The sequence below is a fragment of the Cornus florida genome, unplaced genomic scaffold (assembly GCF_030987335.1).
Source record: "Cornus florida cultivar Cherokee Brave unplaced genomic scaffold, ASM3098733v1 CherokeeBrave_3.0.0_Hap2_Chr07, whole genome shotgun sequence".
In the NCBI taxonomy this organism is placed as follows: Eukaryota; Viridiplantae; Streptophyta; class Magnoliopsida; order Cornales; family Cornaceae; genus Cornus; species Cornus florida.
This window is the reverse complement of record NW_026775577.1, coordinates 7,348,843-7,362,451: the sequence shown is the minus strand read 5'-3', so window position 1 is coordinate 7,362,451 and position 13,609 is coordinate 7,348,843. Positions and strand designations below refer to the sequence as shown.

Genomic DNA, 13,609 nt, shown 5'->3' with positions numbered 1-13,609 from the left:
AGGCTGTGGATTTGTGCTCTTTTAGGGAGTATATTATTCATTAGTTGGACCCTTGAAGAACTTTTTATTTTTATTTTTCTTAATTTAATTATTGATCTTATAATGATTGGATCCAATAAGTCTATTCATTAAGAATGAACTGAAGTTGTACTACAGAATAGTAAATCAAGAACCAAAAAATTAACAACATATTACATGAATTGATAAAAACAAAACGATTTATATATATTATCAAAAATGCCATTACATTCACTAGAAAAAATAAAATAAAATAAAAACAGTGTGCCATTACAATCAATTAAAACAAAAAACAATTCCAATTCCAATCATTCAATTGTGGTCGGCATCTTGAAGCGACAAATCGGACAAAAGTTACTGATCTCTAACCAATGAACAATGCCTTTTTCATGATAGACATGATCACATGGCATGCGAGTCACTATAGTACGAACTCGAAACTTGACGAAACAAATCATACATTGATCCATGTAACCCTTGTTTACCATCACTTTCTCCAAAGCCTGAACGGATTGCTTACTTGCCGGTACAGTCTTTAACCATCGCCATCGCCATCGGACGGATAATACAAAACCAACGTGTCTATGAAAAAAAGGGTGTGCTAGTGGTGGTAGAACAAGTGTGGTCAATAGTAATGTCACCAGAGAGAATGCGACTAAATAAATGGTCAGGTGTGTCAGAGAGCTGGTCACGATTGCTGGTGATGAGTGGTAGGATTTAGAGAAGGGTTGGCTAGTAGTTACGGCACGACAACCGGAGAGAATTTTATGAAATATATAGTCACGTGATTCCGACAGTAGAGAGGAATTGAGAGAAGCATGAGTATGCTTCGTCATCAGACAACAACACAGTTGTGGAAATTGGGTGTTTTGTTTTTCTCAATTGAGAGAAGCATGAGTGTGTTTCGTCATCGTTGAACAACTGGAACTCTTTTCTGTAAACTCGTACCATTAGGCCAAACGAATTAGACGGTGGAGGATCAAGATTGAGATCAACTCTGCTGAACCACCAATATGTCTTTAGCCGATACATCGTATCCATTAAAAATTAGAGATAAAAAACAACCTTCCACCTTTCACTTTAAATAGCCCAATTTATGAGACTCCTTGTCTGAAAAATTCCAAGTTAAAAATACTTGAAAATAAAGAAAATTCTATACAAGAAAATAAATACACCACATCATTATATCATTATTAATAAGACTTTGATTGCTTGGAAAAATTGCAGAGATGGAAGGAATGAGTGGAAGAGCTTCAAATCGAAGGAGTTGGCCAAGGGGACGATCTACGGCGGCTGAGGACAATAGCCTCCTTGTGTTACTCTTCCGAATGAAAAAGTGTATATTTTTGGGGTTAGATACTATATTATATATATATATACACTACACTTTTTCCCTATTATATACTCCGTATATTTTTAGGATTATCATTGCAGTGATTCGTTGGGCATGTATGCGGTATGTGAGCCCGAGCCAAGCCGAGCTTACCCAAATTCTATCAAGCCGAGCTTGAGCTTGGCTAAATTAGGCTCGCTCTAATTCGGGTCGAACTCGAGCAGCCCAAAGCTCCACTCCACTCGACTCAGCTTATGTGAAGTAGAAGGAACAACTTAGAGCATCTCCAATGGTAAAATGTTAAATTCGGATGCCAAATCTATATGTTGACAGTGTTACAGTGTCAAAATGCTACATTTTAGCAATTTTGCTCCAATGATATATTTTATGCAAAATGATATTTTTTGACACAACCATTATTTTTTTTCAACTACCATTACCACAATTCATATTTGCATCAGTAATATTAATATTACGCACATTCCAAGTTAAGTGGTACACATTAGAAGGAAACTAAAATTAAACTTAATTAAAAAGAATCAAAAATTTAAAATATCTGGTCAAAAAAGGACCTAAATATGTATATTTATATACATATTTGATTATATTATTATATAAAAAAAAATTATATAATTTTTTTTTCTTTCTCAAAAATTTATATATATATATATATATTTGATTATATTATTATTAAAAATATATATATATATATATATATATATATATTTAGGGCAAATCATTTCAGCCTCCCAAATCGCCATATATAGTTTTAGAACAAATCATTTCAGCCTCCCCAATCGCCTCCATCTCTATTATCGTTCTCAACTCTGAAATTGCCCCCTCTCTCTGCCACTGCAAACTACAAAATCAACAAGAATCAGAAGTTCAAAACCCATATCTTTCAGTTTCCATCGCCCGCTGTTCCAGTTCGGGTTCGCCGTTCGCAAGCTTCAGCCACTGTCTCTCAACTCTCAAGCTTGTCCCAATCTATCTCTGCAATTGCTAACTTGTACGTATGGGTTTTGCTTTTTTTTTTTTTTTTTTTTTTTTTTTTTTTTCCCTAAATTAACTAATCAATGTCTTTAATTCTTGTTTTACAAACTAAATCCTATTTGGTGAAATTTTTTATGATCTTTTTCAAAACCGATTTGAGAAGAAAGAGATATATACACACACACACACACATATATGAGGATGAGAGAGGAAGAGAAAGAGAGAGGACGGATAGGATTCAGAGATATAGAAATAGTTGTTGCTATAAGTTTTACTAGATTTGGCACCAAAAATAGCAAAGACAATTTTTGACAGGTGAAATAGCAGCTCATTAGTGGGCCTAATTTTAATCTACCTGCTATATTTTGAATTGGCAACCCATATAGCAGGTGGGTTGGAGATGCTCTTACAAGCCCAATATAAAGAGGGCATCAGTTAGAAGACACCTACGATGCAATGACAAAAGGTATGTAGCCCAAGCCCAAATAAAACCCAACTGAAAGCCTGAAACAAGTAATGGGCGAGTGGCCCAATCCCAAATAAAACCCCAGCTGAAAGCCTGAAACAAGTAATGGGCGAGTCGCCCAATCCCAATACAGAGCTCTAGTTCTGTTAACTAATGGAATTCAAAATTCCAATCGTTGAGCAACAGTGATTATCAGAAAATAATAATAAAAAATAAAAAATAAATAAATAAAACAAATAGAGGATGGCACATACACTCAATCCTATTTTCACATCCCCTATATGTCTATTCTTCAGGTCCACATATTACACTAACAGTCTCAATGATAGATCCACAAGAATGCTTTGACCTTGACTTGGGTAACTAGTCTAAACACTATGGTAGTTTGCCATGTGGCTATAGAAATTAACAGATATCTAGTTCATCTACAGATGATAAAAATAAATAATCTGTATAAGCGATTATGCTTGTAAACATATTGTGTCTATTATTTTATTTTATTTTATCTATTTATTTATTTTTATTCAAGTGTAAGGTAAGTCCCGAGCAAGTGGGTGCCAATAAAAAAAAAAATCCATATTGTGTCTGCTCTGTGATATCTAAAAATGCAAGAACCAATCGTGTCTTGAGCACATTAAAATAACTATAAAAAATGCATAATACACAAGATAGAAATGTTATTTTAATTTACTCTACTATTTCACATAATACCCGCACATTATTTGAGAATACTACCTTTTCTGTGCACCATTAAAATAAAAATAAAACACACACACACACACACACAAATTCCCATTACAATAACCCTAAATGGGCACTTGGGGTTGCAATTTGGGAAGACCCATGATGTGCCCTTAAGTAATGTACAAAGTTTGAATGGCTATGGGATTCACCAAACCTTTTTTGGGCCCATGAGCCCAAGTATCTCCTCCCAGAGCCCAAGATTCCCAACACTAGCCAGCCCAATAACACTTGGGCTACAGGCAGCCACAGTCCAATACCCTGCCCTAATCTCATCCTTGAGCTGCTCTTTTTCCCACCCACAGTACCCATCAAAGAACCTGAAGTCCCCAACCCCAACCACATCCCTCTTCACCATCTCTGCAGCACAACCCACACTCTCCTTACTTCCATAGTACAACCCTTTCATCACTTCCTCAAACACCCCACTCTTCCCCACCCCATCATCACCACCACCATCACTCCTCACCAGGAACAACCCTTCCTCCAATGGCCCACCAAAGAACAACGGCCTATCCGAGAACGTTCCCGCCACATCCAGCACCGTTGATCTTGTCTCCTTGATCGACATCAGCGACGGCCGGTTGAGTATGATCCCCGTTGGACCCACCGGACCTGTTGATAAGAGCAGGATGACCGTCCGCTCGAAAATGTGGACCCCGTCAAGCTTCCCGGTGGCTATGAGAAGGCAGCCCTTCTCAGGCTCATGGATTGTGTGAGCCCATTTTCTCCCAATACTAACTGGTGGAGGTTGATCCACCGCAGTATCGGGATCAACCGCGGAGGAAGGCGCCTCTTCCGGCCTTGATGCTCGTTCTCCGGCAACTAATCTTGCTCTGAATGATCGCCAGTCAGGATCAACAAAAGGTTTGTCACTGTCTTGCGGAGATGGTGATCCCAATTGGCAACCTATTATTGACACAACCCATTAGAAATATTCAACCATATGGACAAATTCTAATGTCAAATATTATTATATAATGGATTCCACGATCAACAAAAAACACTAAATCTGACCCATATTAATTAAGATTGATATAGACAAACACAAAACACAATAAAGAAGAAAAAAAAAATTCAAATTCATAGCGATGGATGAAGAAGTTTTAAGCACTCGCATGTTATAGAAGATGGAATGCCAGCTTTTCTACAATCAAATTGACTGGACTTTCTCCTGGGGGAAGAAAGAATCCTTGCTTTGATCGAGGGGACGAATTCAATGGTTTTAGTGAAGGAATTCGAGGAAAGAAAACAGGCTTCCATGATTTTCGATTTTTTTTCTCAATTTTCTGCAAGTTTTTGCAATTGAAGATGCAAAAGGATTTGGAGATTGATGTGCTTATAAAATATATGGAATGAGACTAAAGGATAAGAAGATTGATTCAAACTATCGAGTGAGGCAAAATATAGACCACAAAGTAAAATTCAATCCCATCCAATCCAAGCAAAGATGTTTTTCTTCCCTAGTATGGGCAAATGGATATGACTTTACCCGTAGCACAATAAAAGAAGACTGACAACGTACATGTGGACCTCTTGGAGTCGGTGGTTCCAACTAATTCTAACTTTTTTTTTTCATCCATATCAGTAGTTAGGTTGTATATAACTTCTAGCACTTTATGAGAGTGATGCTCCAAGCCATTAGTCTTTTGAGGGTTATTTTTCCACCCGGAGGAGCATTGACAAGTGACGACAATTTATTGGAATTCTTTATAAATTGGAAATTTATATTTTAGGCCATTGTTGCAACAATCACAAGCAAGCTGTGGGGCCTCCTGATGTGTCGACTGTGAGAATTGCCACAATGGCGTGTCACGACAAATGGCAAAAATCGTCTCCATGGCACCTCTCATCGGATGCGGTCCATTGAGGATCTAACGGCTGTGATCTACCTACTTATTCAAATTATATCACAGTATTATCTAGTCATCGCCAATTCAGCACAGAGCTAAACAAATTAACTCTGCTGTGTTAATTTTTACCATAAACACAAATCTATAATACAAAAAAATTCTACAATACATCATTTGCCTCCCGTTTCTCTCTTCCTCTTTTTCTCTTTTCAAAATTAAACACCAAAAATGAGATCTCAACCCCCTCACACACACAGGTCCAACCATGGCGATGGAGTTCATCATGGATTGAGAGGAGCGCAACCTCTCCTATAATGCGGCGGCCAGTGAGTTTCGATTTTGGGGGAGTAATTTGGAAGAAAAAGATTTCGGGAGAGTTTCAAATTTTAGATAAAGTTTAAAAAATCTGGAAGAGTATTTATTACTCAAGCTCCAGTAATTCTTTACCTGTGGGACCCAACACTCAATTAAATAATATATTATATATTGTGTGTAAAGAATTTATACAACCATGTATATACATCAAAGAAGTTGGTAAATATAGATTTTAACCTTGTGGTCTGCACTAGATCGCCTTCGGTGAGAGGTGCCAAGGAGACGATTTTTTCTGCAAAAGTGCTCTTATAAATTTATGGTAAAACCGTATAGATGCCTGTTGTGACACGTGACATCCTGCCATTGGACATTCAAAATGACCCCTATGTGAGACAAACTCTATTTTTCAACAGGACATACCTGCCTTTACAGAAATTCCCAGGGTTATTCATTTAAAAGAAAAAATCAAAAGAATCCTAAGCTGGGTAGAATAAAAACCAAATTGGCTTTGTCACCTCACAAATTTGTTTGTCTCTATATGCTTCTAAATGGTTGTAACTTTCAGCGAATATTATAGATACAATGAAGGGAAAAAAAGAAAATGAGAACTACATAAATGAAAATGTACAGAAATGAGCAGTTTCCATTTCAGTGAGTTGGCATACTGTCTTTAATTCTTGACTACTACTCAAACACTAATTTCTTGCATATGTTACATAGAACTAGTTAAATTTAGATCATTCAGAAACATAAAATTTGTTTATATTCCAAAAATCTAAATCATTCAAATATCGAAATGTGTCAATGAGTTAGATCCAAATGCAAGTCCATTTTATGAATTCTCTTACACAGGTTTCTGTTTATGTATATACAGATATCTCAAAAAAAAAAATTCACTTGAAGTGCAAAAAGACGACATTATGTATTTTCAAAAAGCTCTTAATGGGTTTGAAGATCTGCAGTGGCAGACTTAAGAAGTATATTGAATAGAAGATCCTATGCCCGTGAAAAGGAGCGGAATAGAAGATTCTCTGATGGAGAGAAAGTTCCCATTGGGGTTCTGAAATTTAACATTATTAGCTTTCTTTTTTATTGGGCGATGGGGACAAATTGTAATTGGATAAAGAAGATAATTGACTTCTTGAGTTCCTTGGGTCCGTAAGCCCTTTTCTTTTGGGCTCCGGCCTTTATGTTGTCTACGGAATGCGTTTCCCTTTTCAAAGTCCTCTAATACATTTTTACTTATTAAAAAAAAAAAAAAAAAAAAAAAAAAAAAAATTGAGTGTATATGGAACATTACACTTGATTTATGCTGACTGAAAAGTTCATCAAAGTCGAGTTGAGAGTTGAGACATGATTTAATTTAATAAAAGTAAATAAGCTAATTGTATATTACATGCTGAACCAAACCAAATAGATTGCATTACAAAAGCAAAGCAATTTACTGCAAGGTTTACAAAGAAAAATCGTACTACATACAAATGCTTCCACATAAAAAGGAATTGAATGGATCTTAACCAAAACAGCCACTGGTAGTGTTCATGGATGCACAAACTGTGAATCAGCAGTTTTAAATTGAAACCAACTCGGAAAATTTTCAACAAAATTTCTACATTTCAAAATATCAATTTCCACTCACTCCTAGAGTTTTCATTTGATAATTTTGTGAACGAAAGATTCCAATTTTCAAGAAATGAATTTGGCATTCACCATGCCAATGCTGATCGACAACTTCAGAATCTTGCATTTATGAGCCAGGTAGTTCACGCAAACACAAAAATGCTTTAAATTGGCTCCTCCTTTAAGGATGATACCATTACCTCCACCAAAATTGTTACTAGCCACATGATTTTGTGCTGAATACCCAAAAGACATGTCTTAATGATGCTGATGAAGCTAGAGCTGGTGAATGAGGCCAATAGGACAATGATCACTTCCAGTAACATCTGGGAGAATGTACGAGTCATGAACCTTGTCAGCTATGGATTCCGAGACAAGGAAGTAGTCAAGTCGCCATCCTGTTTCACATTCAAGATCGAAGAAGAAATAAGATGGCATGAACCAGACCCCGAAGGGCTTGCAGTTTGTGGTTTGTGCTGACAGAACAATACCTAAAGCAGAGCAGTTAGAAATGATAAAAGTAAGCATGGGATAGGGCACAAAACCTATCCTTGTAAATGAAAATATTGCACAAGAAAAGATAAGGGAGTCACCACCACAATAATCAAACGACACATAAAATATTGGAACCTCACCTCAGGAATACAAATTTTAGCTAACCACACACACCATTGTTATCTTCGCCATAGGTTCCCCTCCCAAGCTCGTAACATAATCTCCCTTCCTGTATTGGAAGGAAAAGGGAAGAAAGAACAGGTTTTTTTTTCCTATTTTCACCACGGGGAATTTTTGCCCTTAACTCCCAGTAACATCAAACCTCAGTCAATTCCATGCATTACCATTTCCTGTACAGCATCTATCATCATTCCTTTTTGTTTTTCTCTTTTACATCCTAAAGAACGGAAAATATAATATAAAACTAACTGGCAATTGATGAACCTAGACACCAGAATTCACAGCCCATCTGCTTCATTGGGAGTCACGATCTCTCCTATTTCACAAGGATGGCAGAGTATTCAATCGTTTTATGTAACCATTCATTTAAAATACTAGGATCAGCATAATAAATGCAAAAATACAATGTCGCTTGTTCAAGTTATTTAAATCTGTAGACATGGGAAAAATGGCTCAATATTAAGAAATGATATTTCAGAAATATGTAACAGCGTCCTTCCAACTGAGGCAGAATTAGCGCATCATAATAAATCATCTGAAGTACCAAAAGGGCCATTCCATATTCTATTATCCTGACCTATGTGCACGATGGAGAACCACAAGTATTACAAGTCCATAATGCTATTTTCTAGGCACAAACAGAATTCTAGTATAGAACAAAGACGATAACATCGGCTAGAATGATGAATATCATTGCATACCAACAAAAATTGGCTTTCCAGAAATACTCTGATAATTTAATAAGTATCAACCAATAGATAAATTAGAATGTCACTTCAACAGAAGTTTTTATATGAATATCTACAACAATTCATGGCATGGGCTTTCACTGCGTACCTGTCCCTCAGTCTCTGGTCTTGAACACTCTGTTGTTACAGATCATTGGAAGCATTGGAGCTGTCTCTGCAGGCCTAGATCTAGGAAAAGAAGGGCTGTTGGTGCACATTGGCTGCTGTATTGCTTCCTTACTAGGCCAAGGTGGGCCTGACAACTACCGAATTAAATGGCACTGGCTCCGAACTGTGGGTCAATATACAAGATGCTCAAGATACATACTACACATCAGTGGTTGTACCCTGATTGCACTCTGATCTCCCATGATCTCTTAAATGATCATAGAATTTCAATAGGAAATTTTTAAAAAAATAATAATAATAACTAAATATAAAAAAGGAAGATAAATTAGTGTGGATTTTGGCATATATAAAGGAGCATATTTAAAATGTGTATGTCAATGCCATAACTGTGGCATTTGAGAGTGAAAATTCCACAATTATATGAACAGAAGATAAGGTCATAAGGATTCCGTGGTAGCATTACTCACCAGAAAATTTTCTCCAACGGACTATCCAGAATGACTGATTTAAGGTTCTCTGCTGGTTTTTTTTATAGATCATTATTTGCAATAATTTTGTCACTCCACCGACCGCATCAGCGCTGTATTGAGATCCTGTGAAATACAAACACGCACCACAAACTTCTTGTTATGGCACTAAATGGATATTATCTCCCGGGTCCCCAGTCCTCCAAGAAAAATGCATCATGAGCTATTTGCTATTTGCAGAAAACCATTCAAAAGCAAAATATGTGTATGATTGGCTTCCATCTAGGAGGGGGCACAGTTTACTAAAACAGTTCCTCAAGTAAGTTATGTTTTAAAGAGAAGATAAATTTTAAACTAATATGACTAAATGAAATCTACTAGGAATATCTATATGTCGTCTTTGCAATTTCCTTTGATAGCCAAAAGGTTCAAAGTGACAATATATGTGTGTGACTATATATATATGTATTTAATGTCCCATGAAGGAAAAGAGAGTATAACATTGAAGGAAGTTTACAAGTAAGTGCTCGCTGAAAGAGAAATCAGAACCAACAAACTTGATATGGGGACTTGGGAAGTGCATTATCCAGGCTCCATGGAGATAGTAAGCTCCACAATTAATATATTGAAAAAGATCTAGCAGTGTTGTTACAATTTCTTTCTCTGACGGTTTAAATATGAAAGGCACTTGACATCTGCCCAAACTTTGCTTAATGTACATTACACAGACATTGAAGCCTAAGTCTGCTTCTTTGCTTTTATCTGAAAAGTCAGTTCATGCCTGGACTAGGAGAGCCGCGGAAAGTATCTGGAAGGATTTTATCTGCTATGTTCTCCAATGTACAACTTCCCCAAGGTCCCCTCTCCATGCTGACTGAAAGAATGATTTTAATACAAGTATCATTTTTAGCAGCATGCCCACCTCCATCGTTATCTGCAACAAATTTAGTAGCATGCCTCTGGAATATGACCAACTTGCTTTAGATGCTCACACAATAAGTCAATCATCTTGTATATCCTATCAGATTTAGGGTGTGATTTATCCAATACAGTGAATTCATGAATCTCATCATCCATCTCAATTGAACTAGCTCCTGAAATCTTTTGGGTGCCTGTGTTCTTCATCCGCAGCCTTGCATTAGAAACACTTCCCCAATCCCCTGCTGCAGCATAGATATTCGACAACATAGATAAATTTCCTGCATTTGTTGGTTCCAATTTAATCAGGCGATCTAACACCTTCTCTGCAAGTTCAACAGCATTATGCATTCGGCAGGCAGCTAAAAGAGTACTCCAAATAATGGCATTTGGTTCCATTGGCATGCTATGCACAAGCCTGAAAGCTTCCTCAAGGCGTCCCCCACGTCCTAAAAGATCGATCATGCAACCATAATGCTCAATTTGTGGAACGATCCCATAATTTCTCTCCATTGTGTAGAAGTAATCCAGGCCCTTGTTAACAAACCCGGCATGAGTACAAGCACATAAGATACCTACAAAGGTCACTTTATCAGGTGCAAAACCATCTTCCTTCATTCTAGAAAAAAGATGAAGCGCCTTTTCGCCATGTCCATGGATGGCTAACCCTTGTATCATGGCATTCCAGGAAACCAGATCTTTCTTTGTCATCCCATTAAATATATTTAATGCCGTGTTCAAGCTGCCACACTTTGCATACATATCAACCAAAGCATTCAACACATGAGTACTACACTTATATCTACTCCTCTCTATAGAAGCATGAACTCTCTTACCCAATCCAAGCAAACCAGACCCTGCACAAGCAGTCAATATACTAATAATAGTCCCATCGTCAGGCTTTAATCCAGTTTCCTCCATTTGATCATAAAAGCCTAATGCCTCCTTCGCGAGTCCCTTTTCAGCATATCCAGATATTATTATAGTCCAAGGAACTAAATTCTTGACAGGCATCTTCTCAAACAACATTCTTGCCATCTCCATCTCCCCGGCTTTGCTGTAACCCGAAATCATTGTTGACCAAGACACAACATTCCTACCAGGCATCTTCTCAAACAATTTAAACGCTGTATCCATCTCTCCAGCCTTGGCATACCCATCCAATATGGTATTCCAACTCACTGAATCTCTCTCCGGCATTTCATCGAACAACCGAAGAGCTTCTTTTAACTCACCCGCTTTCACCAACCCACCAATAACTGAATTCCAAGAAACAATGTCTCGTTCCTCCATCAACATAAACAACTTCCTTGCTGCATAAACACCTTCCAAACCACACCTTGAATAGCTATCGATTAACGAATTGGGAACATATATATCTGAACAAAACCCATATTTTTCTATGTGGGTGTGAATTGTTTGAACCATTTGCAACGAAGATTGACCAGAACAGGCCTTCAAAAGAAATGGGAATGTAAAATTATCTGGGTAAACACCACTATTTTGCATTTGAAAGAAAGATGCAAAAGCTTGTGAGGGCTGAGAGTTGTGTACATGAGCTCTGATCAAAGTATTATACAAATGAGCATTGGGTTCGTCTATTAGATTGAAAACCTTAACTGCTGACACCATTTGGCGACACAGCGAGAACGCAGCAATGAGTTTTGGCGCGACGAAAGGGTCATCATGAAGATTGGCTCTGTATATGTAGGCGTGAACTTGCTTGACATGGTTTAGGTTGGTGCACTTGTGAAGGTCTGATAGCTTTTTTTCAAAGAGTCTGCGTGTGGAGACCCATGTGGGGGCTCGAATTGGTGTGGACATTTGCATTCTAGAGCCCCCAAAAGCTTTAGAAGAAGAGTGTTTGCATTGTAGAAGAAGGATTAGAACGTAGCTCAGTTATGAGGGGTTGGCTAAAGTTTGGTAATTGGTGGTAATTCCTTCCACCTTTCACTTTAAATAGCCCAATTTCTGAGACTCCTTATCTGGATGGGAATCAACAAAATAGTCCAATTTCTGAGACTCCTTGTCTGAATGGGAAAAGAAGAAAATTCCAAGTTAAAAATACTTGAAAATAAAGAAAATTCTATACAATAAAATACATACCCCACATCCTTATATCATTATTAATAAAAATTGATGAGCTTGATCCACAATTTATGCCAAAAATTCATTGGAGGAAATCTTAGGCAAGAATCAAAAAAAAAACAAAGAAGTGAAAAACGCCAAGGAGAACGCACAAATTCTTATGGTTTATATATAATTTAATGATCAGGTATCCAAGATTTCTCAATGGGGTGGGCTAAATCAAAATATATGGACCAAAATCAACTGTTGTTTAATTCAATTTTAGTTAATTAACAATGTTTCTTTAGACAATTGACTGAGTAAGGCATATAAAATCCTATTTGGGTAATTAATAAAAAAAAATGACCAATTTATTTCTGAACAATTCACCACTCAGTACCCTATCTCTTCTTTTGAACAATTTACTAATCCTATTTGAGAATCTACTAGTGGAAGCTGAGTGTGAGGTAGTTCATGGCAAGCCCCTTCCAACACTATGGAATTCACTCAAAAGCATGCTTTTTGTAAGTATTTTAATTTTCAAGAAGTAACTTTAGAGCTTTACCCTATATTAACTACTTTTGCTTGTCAAAATTCTTGTTATAATTTTTTTTTAGTTCTGAAAAGATTTCCATCTTCAAAAAGCTTGGCATGTTGATAAAAATTGTTTCAGATTCAATCTCTGCAGATTTCTAATCCAATTCAGATTCATTTTTTTCTTTTTCCTTTTTTCATGCCCAGATTCAAATTTTCTTGTAGACAAAAAAAAAAAATAGAAGTTATAGAAATAAATATATATAATATATATTTGTTTTGCTGAAATAAAATGTAGATTACGGTGATTACCTCAAAATGCAATGCAAATTTGTTACTTTATATTGTAAAAAAAAAAAAAAATTATATAAAAAAGATCATAAAAAATTTCACCAAATATAAAACAAAACCCATACATACAAGTTAGCAGTTGCAGAGAGAGAGGGGGGGCAAGCTTGAGAGTTGAGAGACAGCGGCTGAAGCTTGCGAACGGCGAACCCGAACTGGAACAGCGGGCGATGGAAACTGGAAGATATGGGTTTTGATTTTTTGAACAATCTGAAATGATATGCCGATATGGGTTTTGATATAGGTAATAGGTTTTGAACTTTTGATTATTGCAGACAGATAGATAAACTGAAATATATGGGTTTTGAACTTCTGATTCTTGTAGTTTGCAGTTGCACAGAGAGAGAGAGAGAGGGAAGTTCAGAGTTGAGAACGAGAATAGAGACTGGGGAGGCTGAAATGAT

The 13,609-nt window shown here is 36.8% G+C and overlaps 2 protein-coding genes across 3 annotated transcripts; both read right to left on the bottom strand.

Moving 5' to 3' along the window:
* Window positions 1-3,470: 3,470 nt before the first annotated feature.
* On the bottom strand, window positions 3,471-5,025 carry LOC132315953 (uncharacterized). The gene is made up of 2 exons (XM_059814414.1): window positions 4,670-5,025; window positions 3,471-4,460 (listed from the first exon to the last, which is right to left on the bottom strand). Exons 1-2 carry the CDS (start codon window positions 4,812-4,814, stop codon window positions 3,700-3,702), a joined length of 906 nt encoding a protein of 301 aa, XP_059670397.1. The 5' UTR covers window positions 4,815-5,025; the 3' UTR covers window positions 3,471-3,699.
* A 1,946-nt stretch (window positions 5,026-6,971) lies between these two features.
* On the bottom strand, window positions 6,972-13,609 carry LOC132315950 (pentatricopeptide repeat-containing protein At3g29230-like). 2 transcript variants are annotated; one of them, XR_009483881.1, is made up of 3 exons: window positions 13,278-13,609; window positions 8,852-12,286; window positions 6,972-7,737 (listed from the first exon to the last, which is right to left on the bottom strand). XR_009483881.1 is itself a non-coding variant. In XM_059814411.1 (2 exons), exon 2 carries the CDS (start codon window positions 12,084-12,086, stop codon window positions 10,284-10,286), a length of 1,803 nt encoding a protein of 600 aa, XP_059670394.1. In that variant the 5' UTR covers window positions 12,087-12,286; window positions 13,278-13,609; the 3' UTR covers window positions 6,972-10,283. The 2 variants fall into 2 exon arrangements, 1 of the variants encoding a protein (XP_059670394.1); XM_059814411.1 differs by having other exon boundaries at window positions 6,972-12,286.

Excerpts from the sequence above, each read along its gene's own strand:
- LOC132315953 (XM_059814414.1), bottom strand. The coding sequence starts at position 4,814 with ATGGAAGCCTGTTTTCTTTCCTCGAATTCCTTCACTAAAACCATTGAA. Across the intron at positions 4,461-4,669 it reads CATTCCATCTTCTATAACAT|GTTGCCAATTGGGATCACCA; the intron begins GCGAGTGCTTAA and ends TGTCAATAATAG.
- LOC132315950 (XM_059814411.1), bottom strand. The coding sequence starts at position 12,086 with ATGCAAATGTCCACACCAATTCGAGCCCCCACATGGGTCTCCACACGC.